The sequence below is a fragment of the Dromiciops gliroides genome, chromosome X, assembly GCF_019393635.1.
Source record: "Dromiciops gliroides isolate mDroGli1 chromosome X, mDroGli1.pri, whole genome shotgun sequence".
Taxonomy (NCBI): Eukaryota; Metazoa; Chordata; class Mammalia; order Microbiotheria; family Microbiotheriidae; genus Dromiciops; species Dromiciops gliroides.
In genome coordinates, this window is record NC_057867.1 from 1,487,519 (window position 1) to 1,515,441 (window position 27,923).

Consider the following 27,923-nt stretch of genomic DNA (forward strand, 5'->3'; position numbering starts at 1 on the left):
GGTCCATTCAAAGGTTACTGCACACGCTATCCCGTCAAAGTTCAAGGTGAAAGTTGGCCGCTTTTAGAGAGGCCTGGCTGGGGGGAGACTTGAAACTGAAGTTACAGCTGTTGGGGGGGGGGGACCGACAGAGATTATGGGCACTCCCGGGTCCATTTCTGGGCACCCTTGACTTGGCTGCTTCCCTAACCGCTAGGCTTCACTGCTTTGCTTTTCCTAGGGAAGAGGCCCCACAGGATCGGAGCGTCCTCTAACCGGACCCAGGACTCCCAGGGCCTCCAGCACGGAACCAAACAGAAGATTCAGGAAAAGTCGGTGCAGCTTCTAGAGAACAGCGTTGAGCCATCGCGGGACTTCTCCACAACCGAGAAGGGAAACAGGGCCCCAGCGCCCACTGAGGGCTGTACTAGGGGAGAGGCTGCTTCACATTAGGGAGCCTTTTCTTCAAAGGGAAGCCGCACAAACTCCGCGATCGGGCCAAGAGATGCCGCAGGGAGGTGGGGCGAGGGGAGGAGGAAGGGCGGGGCTCCGCCCGGAGTGGGCCTTGGCTACTCCTCCGGGGGGCGCTCTGAGCTCACGGGGGCCGTCAGGCCTTCCATTCTGGCATCGTTTAGTCATGCCTTTTCGTCGCAGACGCCAACGCACGTTGTACGTGTATGCGCATTCGCCGTCCGTGTACATACACACTAACACGTACGTGCACACACGCATGCTCTGTACGTGTCTGCACGGTGTGCGTGCGCATGCGCTCTGAGTGTGCGTGCACGCGTATGTGCATGTGCGCATGTTCTATACGGGTGTTTGTTTGCGCGATGTACGTTTGCGTGCGTATGCTCCGTAGTGTGCGTGCGCATGCTCTGTATATGTACGTGCATGCGCTGTGCGTGTGCGTATGCATGCGCATGCTCCGTAGTGTGCGTGCGCATGCTCTGTACATGTACGTGAACGCGCTGTGCATGTGCGTATACGTGCGCATGCTCTGTAGTGTGCGTGCGGGCTACGTCTACGTGCGCATGCTCTGTTCCTCTGTGTGTGTGTGTGCGTGTGTGTGTGTGTGTGCGTGTGTGCATGCGTGCGCATGCGCTGTACACGTACTGTGCGCGCTGTACGTGTGCGCGGTACGTGGGGCGTGGCCTTAGGTGGGTGGGGCGGGAGACAGGGCCGGAACGACTGGGGATGGGGCCTTTGGTTCTCAGGGCTCAGGAGACAAAGTACTGAAGCGTCTGGGCTGTGTTTAATGCTTGGCTCCCCAGAAGGCCTGGCTTCCTGGTTTTTGTGTTTGATCCAATGGCAGCCCGTCACGCACAAACGCACACAGACACACACACAAATACACACACACTCTCTCTCAAAGTCCGCTGGCTCTCTGTTGTCTCTAGGATCAAATACAAAATGCTCTCTTTGGCGTTCAATGACTTTAATGTCCTGCCCTCTCCTCCCTCTCCAGTCTTCCTACACCTCACTCTCCCCAAGGAGCAGCTAAGTGGTAAAGTGGATAAAGCTCTGGAGTCAGGAGGACCTGAGTTCAAATCTCATCTTAGACACTTACTAACTATGACACTTAATCCGAATTAAACATCTGGGGCTATCTCCAGCCTTCCTGATGATGAAGGAACAACTTCACTCCCAGCATCTCCTGCCTGGAAGGGACCCTGGCCTCCTGGCTGTCCCGTCTCCATCTCTGGCCACTGGGCATTCTCTCTGGCCTGAAAGCTATGTTCCGACTACTTACTTCCCTGGTTTACTCCTTCCTCCCCACTCTACCCCCCACCCCCACCCCCCATTACCTTTCCCCTCTTCGTTCCAGGCCTTCCATCAGTTAGTGTAGACCTTGTTTGTACATAACTGTCTCCTGTTATCTTCTGCGTTAGACTGGGATCTCCCTGAGGGCAGGAACTGGCTTTTTGCCTCTTTCTGTAGCCCCCGGGCTTGACACAGGGTCTGCCACACCTTAGAATCAGACTGATTTGAAACAGAGCTGAGGACTCAGGGAACCAGACTCTAAAATGGGAAGCCTAGGAGGACCTGAGTTCAAATTCGGCCTCAGACACTTGATACTTGCTAGCTGTGTGACCCTGGGCGAGTCACTTAACCTCTTTGCTCCACAAAACACCACACAAATAAAATAGAAAGCCTGGGGAAGCAGCATGGCAAAAGAGAGTCATATAGGAGTGACATGGTAGCAGAAATAAGACAACAAAGGTGCTTGAAGAATTGGTGCCTGCCGTACCACAATTCATCTAGCCATTTCCCACATGATGAACATTCACTGTATTTCCAATTCTCAGCCATAGCAAAAAGTGTTGCTTTTTGTTGGGACTTTCTTTTTATCAGTAGCTTCCTTGAGGTATAAGCCCAGTAACGAGTCAAAAGTCTGCATCAAAGGGTAGGGACTTAATTTGCATAATTCCAAATTGCTTTCCAAATTGGTTGCCCTGATTCATAGCTCCACCAACAATGCTCCAGTGTACCTGTCTTTCCACAACCCCTCCAACAGTGACTACTCCCATCACCTTTGCGAATTTGCAGTGTATCCGGTTCACCATGATGTGTACCTCTCTTATTGTTAGTGATTTGGATTATTGTTTCCTGTAGTTGTGAATAATTGACATTCTCCTCGACATAAAGAAAAGAAGCCACATAATTTGTTCAGCAAGTGCTGTGACATCATCCCACCCTTTCCTTGATCTTCCTGACCCTTTTAGTCACCCTTAAGTCCCCCCTAAGTCTCAGCTTTTTCTGGATGGTAGCCCCCCTTGATGGTAGTCACAGGGGAGACCTCAAATGGGGGCTGCCTTGGAGTTAGAGGACTTGAATTTGAATCCCGCCTCTGTTCCTTATTACCTGTGTGACCTTGGCCAAGTCACTCCCCTCCAGCTATGATCCTGTGAACCAACTTAAAGACACTGGACAAACCTCAATTTCCTTGTCGGTCATGGGGCTGAAAAGGACTTTGTAAAACCTGACCAATAGTTCTGTTCTTCTCTGTGAGGCCCTTAGTGTCCTCTCAGAAAGGCCTACCAGTAATGGGGGGAGGATCAAACTTTAATTGCTCACTGAGAGATTGAATGGTAGTGTTATGGGCCCAGGGCACCCCAGAAGTTCTCTGGGGCACATCAAAGAACCTTCTCCTTGAGAAACTAAACCAGAGGACAGACATACCTAGAGAGATAAGTTGAACCAGATCAGACTGAGCTAGCTTCGGGACCTCCACCCTTCATTCTACTCTCCCTCAACCCTGGGGCAATAAGATTAGGTGTGGCTGCTGCCTTTGTGTCCTGAGGAAAGAGATGGCTTGGGAGATCTGCAGCCACCCCTCACCGAACTCCTCCAGCCACTACCAGTGGGGGATGGTCCTCCCTCACTAAGGGAACTTTCCACAGTCAGATGGTCACCCCCATCAGTTCTCTATAAAAATACCTGCCTGTCTTCTGCTCGAGGAGATTGGTATCTCAGAGCCATGCTCTGTGCCATGCCTTCTCCCCATGAGAAGTCCAAGGACTTCTTTCTTGGTTTCCCTTCCCTTCTCTTCCCCTTCCTCTAAATAAACTACCATCTTATTCTAATTGCTTTTGTGTGCAAGAGGGTGTAATTCTTTTTATTTTTATTTTATCTTTTTTTAGTGAGGCAATTGGGGTTAAGTGACTTGCCCCAGGGTCACACAGCTAGTAAGTGTTAAGTCTCTGAGGCCGGATTTGAATTCAGGTACCACTGACTCCAGGGCTGGTGCTCTATCCACAGCGCCACCTAGCTGCCCCTGAGGGTGTAATTCTTTAAAGAAGAATTCCTAAGGACCCCAAACCCCTTACCCTATTTTCCCCATGACAGTAGTCAGGTATGATTTCCCAAAGACTCACAAAATCATGCTGCCCCCTTCTTCCTGCTGTGTTTTTTAATAGCTTGCTAGAACTGTATTTAATTAAATTGCTATTGCACCCATTTGGGCAGTAACCATTTATTACGAATTAATATTATATATCAGTAAAAGGTTGACTGTCAGTCTCCCTAACTTCTCATGGTCTCAGGCCTTCAGACCTACATTGTCCTAAGAGGAAGGTCATCCAGAGCCAAGAGAGTGAGAGGCCTTGTCGTGGCCAAGAGTCTTTTGATAGAGGTGGGTCCTTATACATTGATCAAAGCTCATTGGTTAGCATCCTTCAGTTCCATTGATTGACATGACTTGAGGGTGGTCTACATTAAAAATGAACTCTACAGATGACCCTCACTTGAGATGCCTAAGGCAAAATCCAGTATCTAGGTGTGGTTCTTCACTGAGCTAAACAAGAGTCTATCTCCATTTCATTTATTCCCTTGGGCCTGTCCCAGACAAGATTTGCTGAAGTTCCTCAAGAACTGGACTTTGGGGGAGAGGGGGAGGGGAGAAAGGACTGAAACTGATCTCTGGGTCCCCCCAAGAAATCCATTATTAATAGTTATTTTCTCACAGTGCCAAGGGGCTCCAGCCCCTTCCCTTCTGGTGGGACCCTGTCAGCCAGAGCTTGACATGAAACACCACCGGTTAGGGAGAGCAGGGCTCAGCTGGACCAGCTGGCCTCCATGAAGTTATTCCTGGCAGGGAAGTTAGGGGGAGTGGGTGGGGTGGGTGGGGGCTAACTGGAGTTTTTCAGTGGGAAGAACAGTCGTGGTATGCAAATGCTATTGGCTCTCGGACATGCCTTCACACTGGACAGTGAGAGTGTGTGACCTTGCAAATAGCTGTGAGCATCTGCTGGAGGATTGCAATGCTATAATATCCCACTTTCTTCATCCTTCCCACTTCCCTTGCCTTCCCTTCTCTTGCCTTGCTTTGCTCTCCATTCCCTCCCTTTCCCTCCCTTCCCCTTTCTCTCCTTCCTTTCCCCTTCCCTTCCCTTTCTCTTCCCCTCCCTCCCCTTCTTCTCCCTTCCCTTCCCTTCTGTCAAAAGGCATCCCCTCCCTAGATACATGAAAGAGGATGAACATTAGGGATCCAAGTTTATAAGAGCTCTATAGGGAGGCTATTGGAAGATATTTTTATCTCCAACACATGGAAAAGGCTCTGCCTTTGGAGCTTCAGGCTGAGACACGTGTGGCAGCCATGCCAGAGGCATTGAATGATGGGATTGATGAGAAGATTGGTTCTGCTTGAACCCAGAGCCAGGAGAGCATGTCCTAGCATGAGATGGGGAGGCAGAGGTGGTAGAGTAGCGGCTGGCCAGCCACTCAGCAGTGCTGTCTCAACGGGGACCCCTTTGGTGCATGAGTTGGCTGAGGTCCTGGCCAGCTCTTCCATTTGGAGATTCTGAATGAGATGATGACAATGACACTCTACTCACAGGGTTCTCTGGCTTCTCCTTAGAAGCTGGAGTCAATCTGAGGAACTCCTGGCACAGGGCATGTCGGGAGTGGTCTAGGAAGACACCCCTTAGCCAATAGCCATGACCAGGAGGAAGCCAGAGGCCTGCCCACCCATCTACCCAGCCCCCTAAAATACAACACTCTCTCCTCCCATCCCCCGCCTTACTTGTTTCTCAGGACCTTCTCCTCCATCCCACCTCAGATACACACATCACCCACAAATAAACCAGCTCTATGTTCCAGAACTCCGAAATTCCCTTCTCTCATAACTGTCATTCCTCTGCCTTGCAACCCCAAACCCTGCTTCTGCATTCACTATAACCTCCAATCCCCCCACTTCCCAGCTCCTTCCTAGGCCTGCACTGGGGCAGCTAGGATTAGATGATTAATTCTATGCTGATGATTATAAAATCTGCTTGCACACACCTAACCTCTCTGCTGAATGTCCAACTATCTATTGGACATCTTAAACTGGATGTCCAACGGACATATTAAACTCATCATGTCCAACAGTGACCCCAGAAAATGCCACCTTGGGGAAAGGAAGGAAGGAGAGAAATGGAACACTAGCTTAAGATAGGAAGCTTTATGGGCCCTTTTTTGGGCTAGAGTAGACATGACTACGTCCCTTTTTTAGTGGAGGGGAAGGAACCAATGGACAGAAAGAAGCTACATCTTTTCTCAGCCTGAATAGCAAATTAACATAGTGAAGAGGGAATTCTAAGTCGGAATTGAGTTCAAGGCAACAAGTCCAGAGGCCAGGAGGTGCTGAAAGAACAGGGGTTGCCAACATTGTCTTGATTTTCACATGGGAAGGAGGTGGGGTGTTCCAGCTCCCTGCACCCCATTGGAGGAAATTACGCTTTGAAGGAGCAAGCAAACCCGGTGGAGGGAGGGAGGGAGGGAGGGAGGGAGGGAGGTGACCCCTAAAGTAGGAGCAGACAGTGTTCCCGTCAGTATTCAAGGTTGGACCCAGAAATGGGCTATGCAGAAGGGGAGACCTGGAGTCCCAAAGGCAGGCCCAAAGTCAGGGGAAGGGAAGGAAAAGAAGAAAAGGCCCGAGACAGAGTGTACTGCCGTGGGCCTAGAGATCTCTTCTGAGCTCTCTCTCTTGGGATTGTGCCTCGCTGACTTTGCATTGCACCTTGATTTCTGCTGCTCTTGGTCAGGTTGGCTGAAGACTTGCTGATGGCTTTTTGTTGGTCATTTCAAAGAATCAGCTTTCAGTTTCTATCATTTCTATTGTCTTTTGCTTTCTGTTTTCTTGATTGCTCTAATTTTCAAGGGTTTGGGGCACTTATTCTGCATTGGTATATTGGTCCATTTTTTTTAGTTTTAAAAACAAATTGTGGGGGTGGCTAGTTGATGCAGTGGATAGAGCACCAGCCTTGGATTCAGGAGTACCTGAGTTCAAATCCGACCTCAGACACTTAACACTTACTAGCTGTGTGACCCTGGGCAAGTCACTTAACCCCAATTGCCTCACCAAAAAAATAAAATTAAATTAAAAAAAAACCCAACAAATTGTAAGTGCTGTTCATCAGTCCTCTCTATGTTTTGTTCATGTAGCTCTTCAGAGGCAGAAGCTTGGAGCTCCACCCCAGACACGTTGGTATGACATTGTCATTGTCTTTCCCCTCAGTCTTGCTTCTTTGCCCCACTCACTCACTGTTCTGGAGAAGCAAATGCCATGGTCTGAGAGGGGCATTTGTGGAGGGAGGTCCCTGGTGTGTGGGGGCTTCTGGGTAATGTCTGTATAGTGAGTAGACGGGAAAGTCGTTGGAGTGGAGACACTGGTGGGGCACCCTCATCTGACCTTTCTTACTAGGCAGCCTGCTTAGACAAAAGAAAACCAAAAGCATCTTTGAGAAATGGAAGGCTAAGTGAGAGCTGAAAATGAGGAGAGTGGGTATGTGGACTTCTGCAAGTCCCAGCTGCACCAGAAGTTCTCTCCCTGCCTCCCTCCCTCCTTCTCTCAAGGGTCCTCAAGCCTCTGGCCCCTTCCCAGGGAATTGAGGTCATGCCTTGGGGGGTTTTAGCTACTTTTGATGCCCTTACCTCATTATTGGGGGGGGTCCTCTGAGTAAGAGAAATCATAGAGTCACATGCTCCCAGAGTCTAGGAGCTGAAAGAGACTGTGGTGATCATCATTTTAGACCTAGGGAAGCTGGGCTCTAGAAAGAGGAAGAAGACTGGCCAAGTCCTCACAGGAAGGAAAGGGAAAGAGTTGGGGAGAACTCCAAGTGTGGGCTCTGCACTGAGGAGGTTGTACCCTGCCCAGAGGGCTGGGGGTTTTGGGAGCTCAGAGAAAGGAAGAGAGACCAGTTCCTGCCAGAGGCCCCCTGAGGTGCCCCGGCTTGAGCCCCTCCATCTGGGCTCCAAGAAGAGGCCATTCCCCAACTTCCCCTTGGGTCTTGCCTCACTAGCTCTGTTTCCTGCTTTTGGAGAGGAGTTTGTCTGGAAGGGCAGGTGGGGTCTTTGCTCCTTTCTCATCTTCCTTACTGACTCACAGGCCCTCCTGAGCTGAGCACAGTGAGGAGGGGGAGGGTCACTTTGTCTCTGGGCTTCATCTCCCTGCCTACCCAGGCAACACTTGGTGGGGAATGGGTCACAAACCACAGAGATCAGGACACCTAAGGGTATCTATTAAACAGCCAATAGAAGGGAGAAGGAGCCTTGGTGTCTGGCCTGCTCCAGAGGATCAGAGATCTCAAGCTAGAAGGGACCTTAGAAAGTCATCAAGAGGAACCTCCTACATCAAGAGGATGCAACTGAGGCACAGAAAGGCTTAGTGACTTAGTCACACTAGCTAGGAAATGTGTCAGAGGCAGGATTCAAACTCAAGTCTCCCTCACTCCAAGTTCAGCTCTTTCTCTCTCTCTCTCTCTCTCTCTCTGTCTCTGTCTCTGGGACCTACATCCTCCAGGATATAATAGGGTTCTCCTGCCAACCCCCTGTGCTGAGAGCCCTGGCACACCTCTACTTCAGAAGCTTCTGGAGGGAGGGGCTGGGGGCATGTTCTTCCCACCTGGGACAAGATCTGTAGTGAGCCACGTGCAGGTGCAGAAGTGCAGTTTGTTGGGCCTGCTATGTTGAGCTGCCCAGGTCCTGTCTGCCCCTTTGCCATCCACTAGAATGGCACTGAGCATCCTTTTCTTAGCCAACAAACCAAAATTAGCAAAGACTAGGGCAGCTCAGTCACTTCGTGGTGGTGGAAATGGTAAAAGACAGGAACAGAGCTCACACCCTACCTGAAGTCATGAAATGTTACCCTGCTAGGCTAGATGCCCTCAAACACTGTATGTAACCCCAGATGGGCCCTCAGTGTTATCCAGGTATTTATTTTACAGAGGAGGAAACCGAGGAAGAGGTCCAAAGAGGGTGGTTGAGTGATATGTATGAAAGTGGAAGTCGTAGGCCCTGTGACTTGAAAGCCAGCATCCTGGGAGCAAAGACTAGACACTCTCTCCAATGAGCCTCTAGCTTCTCTTGGGATTTTTTTTTTCAGAGGAAGCACCTCACACAGTCTCTAGAACAAAATGCTTTCCTTTTCTTTTTAAATTGCATTTGGAACCTGGCCAGCTTGGGGCAAGAGTTTTCCTTCATCATCATTGTCATTGGAGTAAATATTATGCACATTAAAATCACTTGCTATGTTCAAAGCCATGGTCAGTTAAAAGGCAAACTGAGTATTGCTGGGAATTGGGACCACAGGGGAATGAATGAATGAATGAATGAATGAATGAATGAATGAATGAACGAGTGAATGATTGAAACATTTGTTGTGCCAGTTACCTGTGCTAAGTGCTGGGGATACAAATAGAGAAGGCAGCCTGTCCTTACTTGGATGCAATGAGGGCAGTAACACATTGGGAAGGTTTCAGCTGCTGTAGCTAGTGTGCATCGTGACTTCCTCGATCCCTATATGTGACTCTGCGTCAAGTTCAAACCAATTTTGCCAGTTCTCTGAATTCTGTAGATTATTTTTTGTTTCAGGATTTGGTCCAACACTCACCATGGGCAATAGCTTAGGAAGGCAGGTAGTTAGGGTGAAGGATGCCCCAGTGAGTCCCAGCCCATCTCTCAGGAGAGCAGATGGGCCAAGGGAAGATGCAAAGTGACTGAGGGCTCTGGGCTTAATTAAGAACAGGGGAGGGCAGACTCTTGGATCTATAACCTAGATGAGGGAGGGAGGTCTCCCTCCCTCCATTCCTTCCTTCCTTCCTTCTTTAGTAAGCATCTCTGCCAAGTGCTCAGCATTAGAGGTACAGAGAACCGATGAAAATCAGCCAGGTGTCTTCAAGGGGCTTCCTGGGGGAAGGGGGCTTGGCTTGCAACATGGAGACAGGTGGAGCCCCATTCAGTGATGAGTCAGAGTAAGCCTTGGGAGAGGCTCATTCCTCTGGTGTGGCAAAGGTATGCTGTAGGGACTCAGCTGAGCCTATTCTGTTTCAGGCACTGCGCTAAGTGCTTTACAGATAAGAACTAGGTTGGTCTTCAAAACCCTGGGAGGTAGGTGCTGTTACTATCAACCCCATTTTACACACGAGGAAACTGAGACAGAGGTTAAGTGACTTGTCCAGGATCACCCAGCTCATAAGTGTGTTTCTGACTCCAGCACTCTGTGTACTGTGGTGTTCCCAGGCTGCCCCAAAGGTACCATCAAAGTGTGACCATAAACCCTGTTGAGGCCCATCTCTTAGCCTTCAGTCATTAAGTTTTGTCATTTGGGGTGAGAGAAACAGAGAAATGGCAAGAGAAGAAGAGCATGTTCCCATCAGACACCTTGGTACCTGGGAATATTCCAGATCTATGGCTTCTCCTTTGGGGCCTTCCACAATCAGACCTGCCTGAGGGCTCTCTGGCATTCTTCCCTGTAGCATCACTGACACACCTCCTTGTTCAAAGACGCTTCCTGGAATAGGAGGGTCAGGCCCACACCAGGCAGGGTTACATGTAGCCCAGGGTCAGACTTAAGCCCATCCCTCTTTTTCTCCCCATTCTGCTAACTTGGCTTTTCCTTGTACTCCTCTCTAATGAGCTGACCCATAGGAGGGTTGACCCTTCTCTGGCCTCTTAGTCACCCAAGATAGAGGTTGTGGATTAGATCTGTGTGGAGGAAGAGCCTGAAACTGGAGGCAGAAGGTCTGAGTTCGAATCTAGACCTGCCACTTACTACCTGTACAGCTTTAGGCAAGTCACAGAATTCCCCTGGGCCTCAATTTCCTCATTTGAAAAATTATGTAGTTGACCTCAGCGACTTCTAAGGTCCCTACCAGATCTAACCCTGTGACCTTCTCAGTGAGTCCAGCCATGACAGACAACCAGAAGTGACAGCAGTGACGGGAAGAAGAACCCCCATTGTCTGCCTCCTGGCCTCCAGTGAGTGGGCCCCATGGCCCTAATCATTACGTAGCTTTCTTTTTGCCCACTAGCCCCTAGTCCTCCCTCTGGATACCGGCAGTCCCCCAGTGACTGGCCCCTTGTGAAAGTTACATGTGTGTGTATTAACGCATATATTTCTATCTCTCATCTATCTATCTAGCCTTCTGTCTGATGATATCCATCTGTCTGTCTGTCCATCTGTAGCTACCTATGGACAGATACATCCATCTGTCTGTCTATATCCATTTGTCTGTATCTATCAATTTATCTCTCTCTCTTTCTCTGTATCTATTTGTCTATATCCATCTATTTCTATCTATTCATCCATCTATGTATCTATCCTTCTCTCTATATCATCCACCTGTCTATATCTATCCACCCATCTATCTTTCTCCATCCATCTCTATCTCTCTGTGTATATCTATCTCTGTTTGTCTATATTTGTCCATCTATGTATCTATCCATCCATCTCTACCTGTCTATATCTGTCTCTCTCCATGTCCATCTCTTCATACATCTATTCATCTGCCTTTTCTATATCCATCCATCCATCCATTTATCTATCTATCTGCCCATCCACCTGTCTATATCTATCCACCCATCTATCTTTCTCCATCCATCTCTATCTCTCTGTGTATATCTATTTCTGTTTGTCTATATTTGTCCATCTATGTATCTATCCATCCATCTCTACCTATCTGTCTATATCTGTCTCTCTCCATGTCCATCTCTTCATACATCTATTCATCTGCCTTTTCTATATCCATCCATCCATCCATTTATCTATCCATCTATCTGCCTATCCATCTTTCTATATCTTTCTGTCTATATCTGTCTATACCCAACCTTTTCTATCCATCTATCTCCATCCATCTATTCACCTATCTGTACCATCTATCTCCATCCATCTATTCACCTATCTGCACCATCTATCTCTATCCATCTCTCCACCCATCCACCCACCCGTCTGTATCTCTTTTTATTTATCCATGTATCTTTCTCTATCCAAACATCCATTCATCCCTCCTACCTATTCCATCCTTCATGGTTTCTCTGTAGTATTTGACTGACTACTCTGTCTTTTCTGTCCTTAGTTCCTCTCCTCAGGCTTCCTCTGGGATGAACTCTAAACTTGTCTGTTGTGTCTTCTCAGAGTCTTCCAGACTGGGCCCTGGGCTCCCTTCACACAGACTGGGCTGTGGCCTCCTTCCCTTTCCCAATGCGCTCCCTCCTCCACCTCCGCACTTGGGCCAGTCCTCATTCTTGGGCCAGACACTTCACTTCCTTCAGCTTTTGCATGAAGACTTTCCTGAGTCCCTCTGCTGCTATCACTCTCTTTCCCGAACTGCCTGAGGGTTTATTTGGTACTTAATTGGCATGGACAGAGGTAGTGGGGAATAGTGGGGCCTAAGCTGACCGTAGAGCCAAGAAGCCCTGGGTTCCAGTCCTGCCTCTGAAACACTCTGGCTATGTGACCCTGGGCAACTCATTTAACCCTCTTTGGTCTTCAGGAGCCACCTCACTGGGAGGAAACACTGAGGAAATTCCCCAACCTGCTCTTCTCTCTGGATGGGATGGAAGCTCCCTGAGTATTGAACCTGTGTCTTCAGATCCCTAGGGCTTGGGCATAGTACTTGGCCCAGAGTGCACATTGTTGTCTGTTGTTCAATTGTGTCTGACCCTTCATGACCCCATGTAGGGTTTTCTTGGCACAGATACTGGAGTGGTTGACCATTTCCTTCTCCAGCTCATTTTCCAGATGAAGAAACTGAGGCAAATAGGTTGAAGTGACTTGCCCAGGGTCACACAGCTAGTCAGTGTCTGAGGTTGTATTTGGACTCAGGTCTTTAGGACTCCTGACCCAGCACTCTATCCCCTGCAGCACCACCTTGCTGCCCCTCCAGACCCAGAGTAGTAGATGCTTAATAAATGTATGCTGATTGTTTGATTCAAAGGTACACATGGGGTTGGGTGGGACATATCAAGGAATTCGGGACTATTAAAGTCTAAACTGTTCAGCTAAACTAAAGGACATGGGTCTAGGGTAACTGTCCATGAGAAGCTAAAGGACAGACTCACCTTAAGAAGTAAGGGAGATAAGCCCATTAGGTGTGGCTGCTGCCTGGTAGGCACCAGGGGACAGAGATAACTCCAGAAATCAGAATGACCACCCCTTACCTGACTTCTCCAGTAAGGGACATTCCACTCTCAAGGGGACCACCCCACCTACCATCTATAAAAGCTTTTGCCTTTCTTCTCTTGGAGAAGATAGGTATCTCCGAGAACCATCTCTGAACCATCTACCCTGGAGAGAAGTCCATGACTTTTCTCTTGGTCTTCTTTTTCTAGCACCTAAATAAAAGATTATTTTATTTTAATTGGATCTGTGTGCAAGAGGGTGTAATTCTTTTTTTTTTTTAAATTTTTAGTGAGGCAATTGGGGTTAAGTGACTTGCCCAGGGTCACACAGCTAGTAAGTGTTAAGTGTCTGAGTCCGGATTTGAACTCAGGTCCTCCTGACTCCAGGGCCGGTGCTCTATCCACTGGGCCACCTCGCTGCCCCGAGGGTGTAATTCTTTAAAGAGGAACACCTAAGGACCCCTCACATCACCAATTTCCCTTGTGACAAATGTCTTAAGGTTTGAAGACTGGAGTCCAGAAGGCAGAGGCTCAAATCTGGCCTCTGACTATACTTCCGCACTAGCTGGGTTAGCCTGGGCAAGTCCCTTAACCTCTCAGATGAGCCTAATGATAAACCCTTTCTCACAGGCTCATGTCTGCAAAGGGCTCAGCCAATGTCACATATTATAATTGGGAGACACAAAGCACCCTGCCAGCACAACCCATCCATCCACCTGCTATGATGATCAGTTGTCCAGACATGAGAATAATCGTCCCCCTGATAGGGTGGGGGTGGGGGACTGTCAGGACACGAATCATCACTTTAGAGCTGAGGACCCAAGGCCTCCGAAGGACTCTGCCCACTTTCCCCACCCTTGAGTCTGTATCAGACACTGAGCACTTTCCATTCCAAACAAGGCAAGACAAGATTGGCTGCCACCCGAGTTCCAATCCCAGGCTCCTAAGAGATAGCAGGAAGGAGCAGGCTTGGAGTTCCAGGGAAGGCAAGTGGTATTGCCTAGACCACATCTCCTTGGCCTGGAGAAGGGGCCACCCAGTTCCCTCCTGGGTCTATGGCACCCTTCACATTCTAAAGGCCTGAGCGGACAAGGGGCTCCCACTAAGTCCCACACAAGGGACTGCCTCCTTCCCTGTGCCAAAGAGGTCTATAGCAGGGGGCTAATTGAATGTTACCATTCTACGCCAGGGCCCCCTCATTCAACCAGAGATGTTCCCTAAGGCACACCTCCATGGTGTGTGTATAGGAGATGAGACCCTGCCTGCCTCTAACAGAATCCCTGCAGACAGCCCCCTCCTCCAGGCTCTTGGTCATTTTCATTTGGTTACCCCTTGGGGAGCTTCTCTCCCCCAGTCCTCCTAACAAACTCTGACCATTGAGGGTCCTGGCCCCTCCCCTCCAGCCCCACCTCAACCAGGAAGAGACATCCTTGCTAATATACTGTGTGATGTATCCTTGACAACATCTGATAAAATGTGGATTGCCTTCTTCCTATTTCACGCCTGCAGGCCCTCCCATACCTGTATTAGAAGGAAGAGATTTGGCAGGAAATGAAGGACAAATACTTTGTCTTTCAGTGATGACATCGGCCCAATAGGTCTGCTAGATTCCTTCTCTTACTCTTATTCTCGGTTCTGCACCTTTTTTCCCTGTTTCTCTCTGGCCCTTCTGGGTTGGACAGGACTGGTCTCCCTCTTCCCAGTGGGCAGTAGGGCTGGGGGAGGAGGGAAGGGGGCATCAACTCTCTTGCTGTTTCTGGCCTCTGACTGTTAACTTGACATTGTGTCCTTGAACGCAGAGACAGGCAGTAATTCACCCATGCGAGGTTGGGGTAGACTTTGTCCCTGAGTCTTCTGTGTATTTTGGGGGGTCATGGGGTTTGTTCTAGGTCAAGTTATGTTCTACCCCCTCTCAAGGCCTCAGTGGGCCTGTCTGGTCAACTTAGCTTCACATGTTCACACATCTCAGAAATAACACACAACACACTCCTGAGGCATGGAGCCCTGAGGCATGGAGTGGAGACAATTACTAGGTTCCTTTCGCTCAGCCTTCTCCGCCATTGAAAGGGGCTTGGGCCTTGGAGTCAGGAGGCTAAGATCTGAAGGCTATCTGGGGACCTCATTCCCTGCTGGGGGCCCCACTGACAGGGGTCTTGTTGGCCCCAGGGCCCCACTTCTGGAGCCTCCCAGGTCCTCCTTGCCTCTAGGCCTCCTTTCTGGTGTCCAAGTCCAATATCACACTGCTGTTTCCTGTTTGCTAGTCCCTACCCACTCCAATCCCTTCCCTAAGCCCTACTCTCCCCCTTCCCATAGATGATAAGCCTTTCGAGAACTAGTTTTGTTGTTGTTCAGTTGTTTTCCAGTTGTGTCTCTGACTCTTCCCGTGACCCACTTTGGGGTTCCCTTGACTGCAGTGGTTGGCCATTTCCTTCCCCAGTTCATTTTACAGATGAGGAACTGAGTCAAAAAGAGTGAAGTGACTTGTCCAGGGTCACACAGCTAGGAAGTGTCTGAGATCCCATTTGCACTCAGGTCCTCCTGACTCCAGGCACAGTGCTCTATCCATTGCAGTGCCACCCAGCTGCCTGAGAGGGCCAGACCTGGGTTTTATGGCAGTAGAATTGGAGAGTGAGAAGGAAGAAAGGCTGAGGTTGGGAGGGGTAACAAGTGACAAAAGTGCTTCATTTCTATTCAGGACAAATCCTGACTCCTTCCTCCCTTTGCCACTGTAGGACCACAGACAAGTCATTTATGTTATCTGAGCCTCAGTTTCCCCTCTCTTGCCTGTCTCCACCTCATCATTGAGCCCCTACTATGTGTCATCTCTACTCTCAGTGCTTTGGCTCAATGATCTTCTGGCTCCCCTTCTGCAAAATGGGCATATTGAACCAGAGGACCAATGGTTCTCTGAAGCACATGACACCATTTCCATAAGTTGGGAGTGGCTCAGTGCCAATCTCTTCTTGCCTCCCTGGACAGTCTGGTCTAGTCTCAAGAGCGTGATGGCAGAGATAAGGCAGTGTTAGCTTTGGAAACAGGAAGATGGGGGTGGATTCCTACTCTATCCCTTCCCAGCTGTTGTGACCTGGGGCAAGTCACTTCCCCTCCTCGGAGCCTCAGTTTGCCCATTTGTAAGCTGCTTCTGAATGCATGATTGAACACCCTTCCAGGCTAAGATTCCACCACAGACTGGCATCTCACGAGAAGCTGAGCCATTGCCTAGGGCGGGATGCTCAGTGTCTTTGACAGGGACTGTCTGATTCCCCTAGTGGAAGCTGGGCCTTGGGATGGGGGAGGAGTGAGGCCGAGGGGCCAGCTGGGCCAACCCAGCCCAGCATGTCAGTGACAGTACAAAAGACCTGCAGGTGCCGGAGCCCAGCATTTGGGCCCAGTCCCTTCCCTATCCTGGTCTGCCTTAGTTTCTCCATCTCTCACTTGAGGTTCCTGCTGGGCAGCCTGTAGATATGGAGCCTGGAGCTCAGGAGTCAAGCGTGTCCAAGCTGAGTTTGACTCCAGAGCCAGGAGCAATGGCAGTCGGCAATTGGGCCTCAGCAAATTTGCTGGCCCAGAGTGCCCACTCAGGCAGGGGGGCTTGTTGGGGACCACCGTGACTGAAGCAGCAACAGCCAGGGCAGGGAGGGTATGGGAAGGGAGGGAGGAAGAAAGGGAGGGAGGGAAGGGGGGAGAAAGGGAGGGAGGGAAGGAAGCAAGGAAGGGTCACTGGGTGTTGAGAGGAAGGAGATAAGCCTGGGAGTGACTGAGGAATTTAGAGTAGGGGAAAAGGGGCAGGCGTGTATATGTGCAGTGTGTGTTTGGTATTGGAGTGTGTTGTGTGTTATTTCTGAGATGTGTGAACATGTGGTGGGAATGTTTGTGTGGTGTATATATGTGTGGGCGATTGTGGCATTGTATGTGTGGGGTGTATGTATGGTGTGGAAGATTGTGGAGTGTAAAGGTGATGTGTGAGCAGTGCAGATGTGTGTGTGGTATAGAAGTGTGCTGTGTAAATGTGTGTGTGCTGTGTAAATGGTGTGTGTGTGTGTGGGGGGGTGATGATTAGTGGTGTGGGGCTTGTCTGTGAATGGTGTGGGCTATGCGTGTGAGTGTGGGATGAGGTGAATTCTGTGTGTCTGCCGAGCTTGGGAGTGTGTGGGTATGTGAGCTCTGCAGATGTGTGCCTGTCTTATGTATGCATGTGAGTGGGGTGGGGTGCAAATGTGCTTGCTGTGTGGATGCACACTCGGAGGGTCCGAGTTCCGATCCAGAGCCAGGGGGCTGGGTGCTTCTGCACGGTGCTCTGCCCCGGCAGGTGCACTCTCTCGACTTCTCTGTGCCCCCGCCTCTTCTCGTCCAGTAAATGGTGGTGGTGGAAATCTCTGAGTGGCCTGCCAGCCATTCACTTCTCCTGGGGCTTTAGGAATTCAGCAAAGGCCCTGGCCTCTCCTGGGGAGGTGGGGGTGTGAGTGGTCTCGCTAGAGGAAGGGTCCCTGCCTCAGCCTCCCTTATCCCCCTGGTTTCCATGGGAAGTGACAAGAACAGGGAACGGGGGAGAGGGAAGGGCACAGCCTGCAACCTCAGGAAGGGAGGGGCCGGAGCTGGCAACGCCCCTCCCTCGGGGAAAGGAGGCAGGCTGGATCTGGGCTACGGGGGTGATAAGCCCAACCCCCCCCCCCCCGCCCCGCCCCTCCCTTCTGCTGCCCTCCTTGGAGCTGCCAATCAGGGAGTGCCTTTCTTGTTTGGAAATGCCCCGGAAAGTTCTCTTTACCGAGCCCCAAAGCCAGGCTTCGGGGCTCGGGGCCCGGCCTCCCTCTGGGAGCCCGGGGCTTCGGCTGCTTTCCCACCCCTTCCCCCTAGCCTGTGTCAGCCTAGCCCCGGCTTGGCCCGAAGCGGCTCATCCTCGCCGTGGGAGTGGGCCAGGCTGGCAGGCCGGAGCTTGCTTGGCGTGGCTACCGGCCCGAAGGACCGGGGCCCCTGGCCCCTGACCCGCCCTCCTCCCCACCTACCAGCCAACCCTCAGATCTCCGGGCCTTGGGAAAGGGCCACCCCACGAGCTCAAGTCCGTATCCAATAAGAGCCTTCTTTCAAACTTTTAGGCCCCGGCTTGCATCTTACCCCTCCCTGCCTAGGGGCCTTTTTCTCTTGCAGTGGGAAGCTGGACACTGCCCGCTGGCTGGCAGGGTGCCCTAACACCGGGCCAGCCCCAGGCTCGGGGACAAAAGATGCCCCTCGGGGGCCATGCCCTACCTGGCCTGGCCCCCAAGGGAAAGACGGGCAGGAGGGAGGCCTGGGGCTGCTCCCAGCCATATTTTTGGCGCTCCCACAAATAGCAGTGACTTCAGGGTGCAAGCTTGCTTCTGGCCACGCTCACGCCCCCCCCCCCCCCTCCGGAGCCAGTCCCAGCCCATCTCTTCCGAGGGGAGTGGGTTCATCCCACCAGCCCCCAGAGCCTTCCTCCTCTGGGCTGGAGTTTCCCAGATTTTGTTTGTTCAGCTCGGGAGGAGGGAGGGTGGAGTCCGGTCGAGGAGGAGGCTTTGCCTTCTCCCCTCCCTGCAGCCCTCAGCCAGGGCCCCACCCGGGCTGCTCGTCAGCTGGGCTACCGGAGGAAGGGGGAGGGGAGAGGGGAGGGGGAGCGGTCCCGACACATGGGGTGCCCGCATACCTCTCAGCTGTTGTTCATTAGAGCCGGCTCAATTTAACCCTTGTGCTGGCTCCCCTTTGACTCCTGCCGTAGGGTAGAGAGCCCAGCCCCTTATTCGGCCAAGACCCTCCCTGTTCGCAGCCCGGCCCAGCCCAGGGCTGGGCAGACCGACGGCGGAAGGATGGACAACCGCAAGGAGGGCCGAAGCTTGCCCAGGGGGCTTTTGGGGGGACTTGCTGGCCAGATTCTCCCTCCACACGGGTGAGAGCGGAAAGAAAGGGGCCAGGGAGGGCGCGGAGTCGAGCATCCCAGGGGGTGGGCCAGGCCAGAGGCGCTCGGACAGGACCAGGGCAACGGCTCCCGCGGGGACTAGGATGGGGAGAGTCCCGGTCCTTCCCCGAACCCCGCTCGCTCTATAGGGAGCTTTCTTGGCTCTTTACATCGCTGCCACTTTCCCATAACGACCCGCTTGCTCCCTCCGCCGTAACCAAAGTCCACTTCATCCCAACAAACCGAGCCATTGGTCATGTCCTACAACACACGTCATATTCAGCTCCGATAGCCCACCACTTCACGAGGCAGGCGCCCTTAGTTGCTGCTATTCCCTAAGTCACTTTCCCTCCCAGGGTCCAAATTTCCCAGGTTCAAGAAGCGCGTGCGTGTACAAGTAGTGTTAGTGGCCGCGGCGGTGTCCCAAATTTGGTTTCACCAGGAAGGAGGAAAAGCAGCCCCCCTCCCCCCTCCCCGGCTTGGCGGTCCTCAGATTTCTTTCCTGGGATCCCCCTGCACCCTAGGCAAATGGTCTTCTCAAATGGGACTGACTGTCTCAGGCCCAGGCCTGGGACCCTTCCACCTACCTCTCCAACACCTCTCCTCCCCGTGCTCTCACTTGGAAGGAGTGGGCTGGGGCTCGGGATTTCCTTTCTAGGGACGGGGCCAGTCTTGCTCTTCCACCTTACCCAGGACGTAGATTTTGGGTATCCAGCTGGATACCCGGGGTAAGCCTGTCTGAGAGGCCTGCTCCTGGGGAGCAGGGACCCCAGGGCATGCATGTGCAGTTCATCTGACGGCAATGCCCTTCGGGCGGTGGGAGGGAGGGTGGGGTGGGAGTCCGAATCATCTGGGATTGGAAGACAGATGAGGCTTAAGTTCAAATCTAGACTCCGACTCCAGCTGGGTGGCCCTGGGCAAGTTTCTCCAGGCCTCAGTTTCCTCTTCTGTAAAGTGGGGCTAATGAGGATTGTATGGGCAGCCTCGCTGGCTTGTCCCCAAAGCCCCGGGAGTTAATGAATGGGAGGGCCCATGATGCTGTGTGCTCTGGTAACAGGCGACATTCCCGGGGATCGGAGCAGAGTGACGTTGCAGCCTGCGCCCTCCCCCCTCTCCCCACACCTAGCAGAACGAACCCTGATTCAGAGACTCAGACCTAGAGCTGAAAGGGACCTTAGAGGCCACTAGTGAGATCCCTTCCTTTCCCAGGTAAGAGGAGTGAGGCTCAGCCAGGTTAAGTCCCCCCCCCCTCGCCCCCGCCCCCGCCCAGGGCTCGGTCTCCTAGGTGTGCAGTAGCAAAGGCAGGGGCTGAATGAACGCAGGGCTTGTGGTGGCTCCCAGTCCAGCAGTCGGCAGCCTCCCTCGGAGGCTCGCGCCCATTTCCTCCTAAAGTGCCCGAGAGGGGCGGGGGCGGCCCAGGTAGCTGTCCTCCGGGCGGGGAGGAGGAGGAGGGAACTGAGGTTTAGGGAGGGAGGGGCCGCCTCGTCAGGAATCGTCAAGCTAGGAAGTGTCCAGGCAGGAGTGGCAGCTTCCAGGTGCAGCAGTCGGCCCAGCAGGCCCGGGCTAAGCTCGCGGGCTGCCTCGGGTCCGAGCGATGCCTACCTCAATGCCCGCCTCCCTCCCTCTCTCTGTCCCTCCGCAGCCTACCCCAGGCCTGCGCCCGGGCTCCCGCCGTGGGACCGGTGACTTCCCGCCTCCTCCGGGCCCTAGACCTGGAGGAGGGAGGGTCCGCCCGGGTGGCGCGGCCACCCCGCCGGCCCCTTGCGGTTTGAGCCCCGCCGCCGCCGGCGCCGGTGGGCTGTCCGTGTGGACCTTTCAGGAAAATGGCTCCGGGGGCGGGGGTGGGGGGCTGAGCTGCACCCCCCCCCCTCCGAGGTTCCTCGTCTCGGCCGTGGTCTCCTCTCGGGGAACAAGTCGTGACCTCCTCCCTCCCGCCCCCCATCCTCCCCTCGGGCTCTCCGGCTCCTTCTCTCCCGCTCTCTCCTTCTGTGGCTCTCTCGCTCCCTTCTCTCCCTCCCTCCCTCCCATCTCTCTTCTCTCCCCGTCCTGGCTGGGCTCGCTCGCGGTTGCCATGGAGAGCTCGGCGCGCCGAACCCTCGCACCCAGCTGTCAGGTCGCTCGCTCGCTCGCCGCCCCCCCTCCCACCGAGCCCCGCCCCGCCCTCACCCAAGCATCCCGGGCTCTCGCCTCCGCCCAGTTGGGGCGGTGGCAGACGATGACACCTCCCCGGCACCACCACGACCGCCTCCTCGTCCTCGCCGTCCTCCCCAGCGGTGAACCCGGGAGGGCCGTACCTGGCAGGGGATGGGAAGGAGGGCCCGCCCTACGGTGGGGCTCGCCCGCCCCCGCCCCCGCCCCCGCTGGAGGGGCCGGGGTGCCCTAGGTTGGGGCCGGCCCCCGCCTCCTGTCCCGCCCCCCTCCCCCTCTCGGGCTGGCCCGGCCCCACCCTCTTCCCCACCTCTCCGGCCCCGCCCCACCCCGCCGGGGCTCCGCGCGCTCGCCCCACCCTCTCCGGGCCCCCGCCCCCTCCCCCTCCCCAGCCCCTCCCCCTCCCTGGGCCGCCGCGGCTGCCGCTGCCGCCGCCGCCGCCGCCGCCGGTCCCTTTTAAGGAGCTCCACCCAGGGGCAGCCCAGGGTGGGGCCGCCAGCCTGTTCACACCTCATCGCCCAGCCCCGCCGGAGAGAGAGAGCCAGAGCGGACGGGGGAGAGGACGCAAGGATCCGGGAGAGCCCCCGCGCCCGCCCCGGGCCCCCTCCCCTCCCGGCCCCTCCGCTCCGCGCCCCGCCCCGCCCCGCCGCGCCCCGTACCTCCCCGGGGCCGCCTAGGCCGGCCCGGCCGGCCGAGCCCCGCAGGGCAGGACCAGGTTGGGCTGGGCAGGGCAGGGCAGGGCAGGGCCGGGCAGATCCAGCCCCGGCAGCGGTGCTCGGTGGTCGCCGCTCGCCTCGCGCGGCGGCCGCTGCTTCTGGGGCCGAGCGGCCGGAGGGCGGATGGGTAGAGGCCGAGGGGGGCGCGCCTCCGCCGCCTCCTGGGAACCCCGGGCGCCCCTGGAGGCCCGCCGGGGAGCCGCCGCTCGGGGAGGGGGCCGCTAGCCCCTGGGCCCCCCTCCTCTCCCCCCGGCCCCGGCCGGATGCCGCGAGCGCGCCCCCAGGGCCCTGGGCGCTAGGGGGGCCTCGCACCCCGTCCCTGCCGCAGCTGCCGGTGGGGCGGAGGGGCCGCAGCTCGGGGCCTGCCCCCGAGCATGAGCCTTCCCGCGGCCGGCATGAGCAGCGCCGCGCCGCCCCGCAGCGGGAGTCCCGAGCGGCGGACAGCGGCAGCAGCGGCCCCGGCGGCCTGGCCGGGGAGCCAGAGAGTGAGTGGCCCTTGGGGCGGGGCGGGGCGGGGCGGGCCGCCCCTCCCCCAGTCCTCTTCCCCTCCCCCTCCCCTCTCCCCTTCCCCCTGGCCCGGCCCTCCGGTTCTTCCATCCCCCTCCTCCTTCTCTCCTTCCCCTTCCTCTGGTCCTCTCCCTCCTCCCTCCCTCCTCTCCCTTTGTCCTCTCCCCTTCCTCCTTCTCCCCTTCCCCCTCCTCTGTCCTCCCCCTTCCCCTCCCTCTGTCCTCTCCCTTTGTCCTACCCCCTTCCTCCTCTCCCCTTCCCCCTCTCCGTCCTCCCCTTCCTCCTCCCCTTCCCCTTCATCTGTCCTCTCCCTCCTCCCTCTGTCCTCCCCCTTCCTCCTTCTCCCCTTTCCCTCCCTCTGTCCTCTCCCTTTGTCCTCTCCCCTTCCTCCTTCTCCCCTTCCTCCTCCTCCCCTTCCCCTCCCTCTGTCCTCTCCCTTTGTCCTCTCCCCTTCCTCCTTCTCCCCTTCCCCCTCCTCTGTCCTCCCCCTTCCTCTCCCTCTGTCCTCTCCCTTTGTCCTCCCCCCTTCCTCCTCTCCCCTTCCCCCTCCTCTGTCCTCCCCTTCCTCCTCTCCTGTCCTCCCCTTCCTCCTCCCCTTCCCCTTCATCTGTCCTCTCCCTCCTCCCTCTGTCCTCCCCCTTCCTCCTTCTCCCCTTCACCTCCCTCTGTCCTCTCCCTTTGTCCTCCCCACTGCCTCCTCTCCCCTTCCCTGTCCTCTGTCCTCCCCTTCCTCCTCCCCTTCCCCTTCATCTGTCCTCTCCCTCCTCCCTCTGTCCTCTCCCTTTGTCCTCTCCCCTTCCTCCTTCTCCCCTTCCCCCTCCTCTGTCTTCCCCCTTCCTCCTCCTCCCCTTCCCCTCCCTCTGTCCTCTCCCTTTGTCCTCTCCCCTTCCTCCTTCTCCCCTTCCTCCTCCTCTGTCCTCCCCCTTCCCCTCCCTCTGTCCTCTCCCTTTGTCCTCCCCCCTTCCTCCTCTCCCCTTCCCCCTCCTCTGTCCTCCCCTTCCTCCTCCCCTTCCCCTTCATCTGTCCTCTCCCTCCTCCCTCTGTCCTCCCCCTTCCTCCTTCTCCCCTTCACCTCCCTCTGTCCTCTCCCTTTGTCCTCCCCACTGCCTCCTCTCCCCTTCCCTGTCCTCTGTCCTCCCCTTCCTCCTCCCCTTCATCTGTCCTCTCCCTCCTCCCTCTCTCCTCCCCCTTCCTCCTTCTCCCCTTTCCCTCCCTCTGTCCTCTCCCTTTGTCCTCTCCCCTTCCTCCTTCTCCCCTTCCCCCATCTCTGTCCTCCCCCTTCCTCCTTCTCCCCTTCCCCTCCCTCTGTCCTCTCCCTTTGTCCTCCCCCCTTCCTCCTCTCCCCTTCCCCCTCCTCTGTCCTCCCCTTCCTCCTCCCCTTCCCCTTCATCTGTCCTCTCCCTCCTCCCTCTGTCCTCCCCCTTCCTCCTTCTCTCCTTCCCCTCCCTCTGTCCTCTCCCTCCTCCCTCTCTCCTCTCCCTTTGTCCTCCCCCTTCCTCCTCCTCCTTCCTCCTCTCCCCTTCCCCCTCTTCTGTCCTCCCCTTCCTCCTCCCCTTCTCCCTCCTCTGTTCTCCCCCTTCCCTCTGTCCTCTCCCTCCTCCCTCTGTCCTCTCCTCCTTCTTCTGGTCCTCTCCCTCCTTCTATCCTCTCTCCCATCCTTCTCCCCCTCCATCTCTCTTCTTCCCCTTCCTCTGTCCTCCCCCTCCTTCCTCTGTCCTCTCCCTCCTCCCTCTGTCCTCTCCCTCTGTCCTCCCCCTTCCTCCCTCTGTCCTCCTCCTTCCTCTGATCCTCTCCCTCCTCCCTCCCTCCTCTCCCTTTGTCCTCTCCCCTTCCTCCTCCCCTTCCCCTCCCTCTGTCCTCTCCCTCCTCCCTCTATCCTCCCTCTCCCTCTGTCCTCTCCCTCCTCCCTCTGTCCTCCCCTCCTCCCTCTGTCCTCTCCGTCTTTCCCCTTCCTCCTGCCTTCCCCCTCCTCTGTCCTCTCCCTCCTCCCTCTATCCTCCCTCTCCCTCTGTCCTCTCCCTCTCTCCCCTTCACCTTCCTCTGTCCTCCCCCTCCTCCCTCCTCCCTCTGTCCTCCCCTCCTCCCTCTGTCCTCTCCCTCTGTCTTTCCCCTTCCTCCTGCCTTCCCCCTCCTCTATCCTCCCCCTTCTTCCTTTTCCCCTTCCCCTCCCTCTGTCCTCTCCCTCCTCCCTTTGTCCTCCCTGCTTCCTCCTTTTCCCCTTCCCCTTCCCTCTGTCCTCTCCCCCTCCCTCTCTCTTCCCCTAGTCCTCTCCCTCCTCCCTCTGTCCTCTCCCCCTTCTTCCTTCTCCCATTCCCCTTTCTCTGGTCCTCTCTCTCCTCCCTCTGTCCTCTCCTCTCCCTCTCTCCTCTTCCTCTTCCTCTCCCTCCTCCCTCTGTCCTCCCCCTCCTCTCTCCCTCTGTCCTCTCCCTCCTCCCTCTGTCCTCCCTGCTTCCTCCTTTTCCCCTTCCCCCTCCTCTGTCCTCCCCCCTCCCTCTGTCCTCTCCCCCTTCTTCCTTCTCCCCTCCCCTTCCTCTGGTCCTCTCCCTCCTATCCTCTCTCCTATCCTCCTTCTCCCCTTCCCTTCCCTCTGTCCTCCCCTCCCTTTGTCCTCCCCTCCCTCTGTCCTCCCTCCTTCCTCCATCTCTCCCTCCTCCCTCTGTCCTCTCCCTCCTCCCTCTGTCCTCCCCCCTCCCTCTGTCCTCTCCCTCCTTCCTCTCTCCTCTCCCCCTTCACCTTCCTTTGGTTCTCTCCCTCCTTCTTTCCTCTCCCCCTTCCTCCCTCTTTCCTCTTCCCCTCCTCTCTTTCCTTTTCCCTTCCCTTCCTTCCCTTCCCTTCCTTCTCATTCCTTTTCTTCTTTTTTCCTCCTTCCTTCTCCTTCCTTCTCTTCTTCTTTCCCCCTTCTTCCTCTCCCCCTTCCTCCTTTCCTCTCCCCCTTCTTTCTTTCCTCTTCCCCTCCCTGCATCTTCCTCCTCTTCTCTTTTCCCTTCTCTTCCTCCCTTGGTTCCCTCTTCTCTCCTCTCTCGATGGGGTGGCGGTGGTCCAGAAGGGGACATAGGGGGGAAAGGGAAGCTGACTGGCGGCAGCCCCACATAGGCCAGCTGGGAGGGGTGGGGAGGGGCGGGGCGGGAGCTCCCAGGTTAGTGCTGCTTCTCAGCCTGGAGGCAGGGCTCCTCCCCAGTGAGGTGAGGAGTGGGCCTCTGCCTCTTTAAAAAAACGGAGGGTGGGGAGGGGGTGGTGGCTGGGGGAGAGGCCCCTCCTCCTGCAGCCAGCCCAGTGGGGTGCTTCTGCTGCTGGGAGGCTGGGTGTGGGAGCTGAGCCGTGGGGGCGGGGCGGGTAAAGGGAGGCTCTGGGGCTGGATGGCTCCTCAGTGGGGCGCCCTTGGGACATGTGATGCTACGGGACTCCGGTTTTCAACATCCCTCCCTGGGTCCGCCCGGTTATGGTGGTGGTGGTGGTGGGGGGGCGTACCTGCTGGAGAGCTTCTTCCGGAGAAGGCCAACTGAGGCAGTGCTCTGCCCAGTGATGGAGCCAGGCCGGTGGTCAGGTTTTGTGCCCCCTCCCTTCCCCAGGCTTAGCAGTGGCCCAGATCTGCCTTGCCCAGGGGCTAGCTGGCATTTTGGACACAGTGGGATTGGTGCTGCTTAAGTGGCCTGGCACAGCTATCAGGAGCTGCCAGCTATCTGGGCCTTCTTTGCCAGTTTTTGCCCAAAGTGTGTTTGGGCTTCTTCCCATCAAAGTGCAGAGTCCAGGACCTTCCAGTGAGTTGGGAGGGGCACTGGTGGCAGCTGGGTGGTGCTTTGGTGGCTCTGTCACCTGAGTTCACATCCAGCCTCTTACTAAAGCTGTGTGACTGGGGTAAGCATCTCTCCCTGCCTCAGTTTCCACAACTGGAAAATGGAGACAATAACACCACCATCTGTCTCCTGGAGTTATTGTGAGGATTGGGCAAGATCATATTTGTAAGAAACACTTGGCATAGCAGCTGTCACATAGTGGGTAATATCTGGAAATGCTTATTCCCTGCTCCTTCTCAGCCAGGGCAGCAGCACTGCCTTAGGAGTCTGGGGCACTGGGAGTGGTGGTTTTGGTGAGAGCTTACCTTGAAAACAGCCGCTGATGCTGTCTCCCTTTAAGGATGATCTGCAGGGCACTGGGCCTACTCTATATCGGAAGGTGCCAATTTGAGTACCCACAGTGGCCTGATGAAGAAAGTGGCCTCCTGACCACCCCTCTGGGCCAGTCCTGTTGGAAGGTTGGGACTCTGTTCAGTGAGCTAGGCCAAGGCCAGCTTGTGATGGGCTTCTTCCCTGCCCCCTGCCCCCCTTTCCGAGCCCCCATGTCTCCAGAAGCTGTTTTCAAAGAGGAAAGCATGCTGGGACTGTTTCATCTTACTGGTTTAGGTTGGAAGGAACAGGCAAGGGTGTGTGTGTGGGAGTGGTGATGGTGAGTGTGAGTGTGTGGGGTATGTGTATTGGGGAGCACAACAGCAGGAACACAGTGGGACTTCAGACTCTGAGCTGTGAAGTGATTTCTGTTGGGAATCTCTAACCTATTTTTTTTTTGTGGGGCAGTGGGGATTAAGTGACTTGCCCAGGGTCACACAGCTAGTAAGTGTCAAGTGTCCGAGGCTGGATTTGAACTCAGGTACTCCTGAATCCAGGGCTGGTGCTTTATCCACTATGCTATCTAGCCGCCCCCTCTAACCTATTTTTAATCTCTAGGTTGGGGCTTTTCTCTATCTAGGGCCTTCCTGGGAATGAAGGTTTCTTTCCAAGCCCCTGGGGCCTCATCATCTCCCCCACCCAAGTACAGCCACTTTAGAAACAGGCTTGTGCCCTCCATCTGTCCAGTGCAAAAAAGTCTGTTGGCATTTTAGCAGATATGGTACACTCTGGAAGCCTGGGTTTGGGAAAGCCAAGCTCTTCATCATCATGGACTGGAAGAAGTGGGAGTTGTCAGTTCCTGACAAATGACTTGCCACTTGGTCCCTTGGTCTTTTTAAGCCTAACACCCCAGGTTTTTTTTTTCCATGAGGCAATTGGGGTTAAGTGACTTGCCCAGGGTCACACAGCTAGTAAGTGTCAATAGTCTGAGGCTGGATTTGAACTCAGGTGCTCCTGACTCCAGGGCCGGTGCTCTATTCACTGCACCACCTAGCTGCCCCAACACCCCAAGTTTTTGAAGTGCTTCTCATGGGGCATGAGCACGAGGCCCCTTTAACCCCCTCTGAACAGATGTGTAGAAGTGTGTGGTGTGAGCAGGCTTGAGGGCAGAAGAACCATCCCCTTCCTATGGCAGAAGCTTTGCCCCTCCTATGAAGCCTGAGGTGGCATGAGGCTGCTGGGTGTGCTGCTCTGGCTGACTGAGAGCCAGCACTTTATCCTATTGCCTTAAAAAATACAAGAATCAGACTTTATGGTCTCTCCTTGTAAACCCGATCATAATTAGCAAAATTTCGATGGGCCCTTAAAGTTCCCTCAATATCCTCCTCTTAGCTTGAGCCAACAGTGCTCAGGGGAGCCCTGGGTGTCTCCCAGCCTCTGTGCAGGGCCTGCGAGCTCTTACCACCCAGAGTGCCATCCTGCCCATCTGAGAGCTTCAATGCCTATTCTGGAGGCCCCAGCAAAGTGGTGAATGCAGGGTTTCTGGAGCCTGGGCCCAGCACCCTTTCCTCACCCCACCCATGGAGTCCTGGTACAATTGGCGCCATCTGGTTGGGATTCTTCAAGAGCCCTGCCATCTTCGGTCCATCTGTCACTTTGCTCTAAGTCAGTGAGCTGGGA

The 27,923-nt window shown here is 54.9% G+C and overlaps 2 protein-coding genes across 8 annotated transcripts in view; both read left to right on the plus strand.

The window, feature by feature from the left end:
• The first annotated feature begins 812 nt into the window (after positions 1-812).
• On the plus strand, positions 813-27,908 carry LOC122733510 (collagen alpha-1(I) chain-like). The gene is made up of 11 exons (XM_043973952.1): positions 813-1,028; positions 17,731-17,917; positions 18,007-18,132; positions 18,415-18,508; positions 18,593-18,760; positions 19,428-19,497; positions 20,111-20,188; positions 20,412-21,097; positions 21,310-22,118; positions 26,487-26,560; positions 27,636-27,908. The coding sequence occupies exons 1-11, from the start codon at positions 813-815 to the stop codon at positions 27,906-27,908; spliced, it is 2,781 nt and encodes a 926-aa protein (XP_043829887.1).
• Positions 19,884-27,923, plus strand: part of KLF8 (Kruppel like factor 8) — a 46,668-nt gene continuing 38,628 nt past the window's right edge. For 4 of the 7 annotated variants that reach the window (XM_043974908.1, XM_043974905.1, XM_043974912.1 and 1 more), the window contains exon 1: positions 21,765-22,118. The gene's annotated coding sequence lies outside the window, so the exon portion shown is untranslated. Of the gene's footprint in view, positions 19,979-21,764; positions 22,119-27,923 lie in introns of those variants that run through there. The other 3 variants (XM_043974909.1, XM_043974906.1, XM_043974914.1) reach the window with 3 other exon arrangements.

What these genes read in the sequence shown, in the direction of transcription:
- LOC122733510 (XM_043973952.1), top strand. Translation starts at nt 813, where the DNA reads ATGTACGTTTGCGTGCGTATGCTCCGTAGTGTGCGTGCGCATGCTCTG. An exon ending in GGGCCACCCCACGAGCTCAA is followed by an intron (nt 17,918 to 18,006) that starts GTCCGTATCCAA and finishes TTTCTCTTGCAG; the next exon opens with TGGGAAGCTGGACACTGCCC. An exon ending in GAAGGAGGGCCCGCCCTACG is followed by an intron (nt 21,098 to 21,309) that starts GTGGGGCTCGCC and finishes CCCCCTCCCCAG; the next exon opens with CCCCTCCCCCTCCCTGGGCC.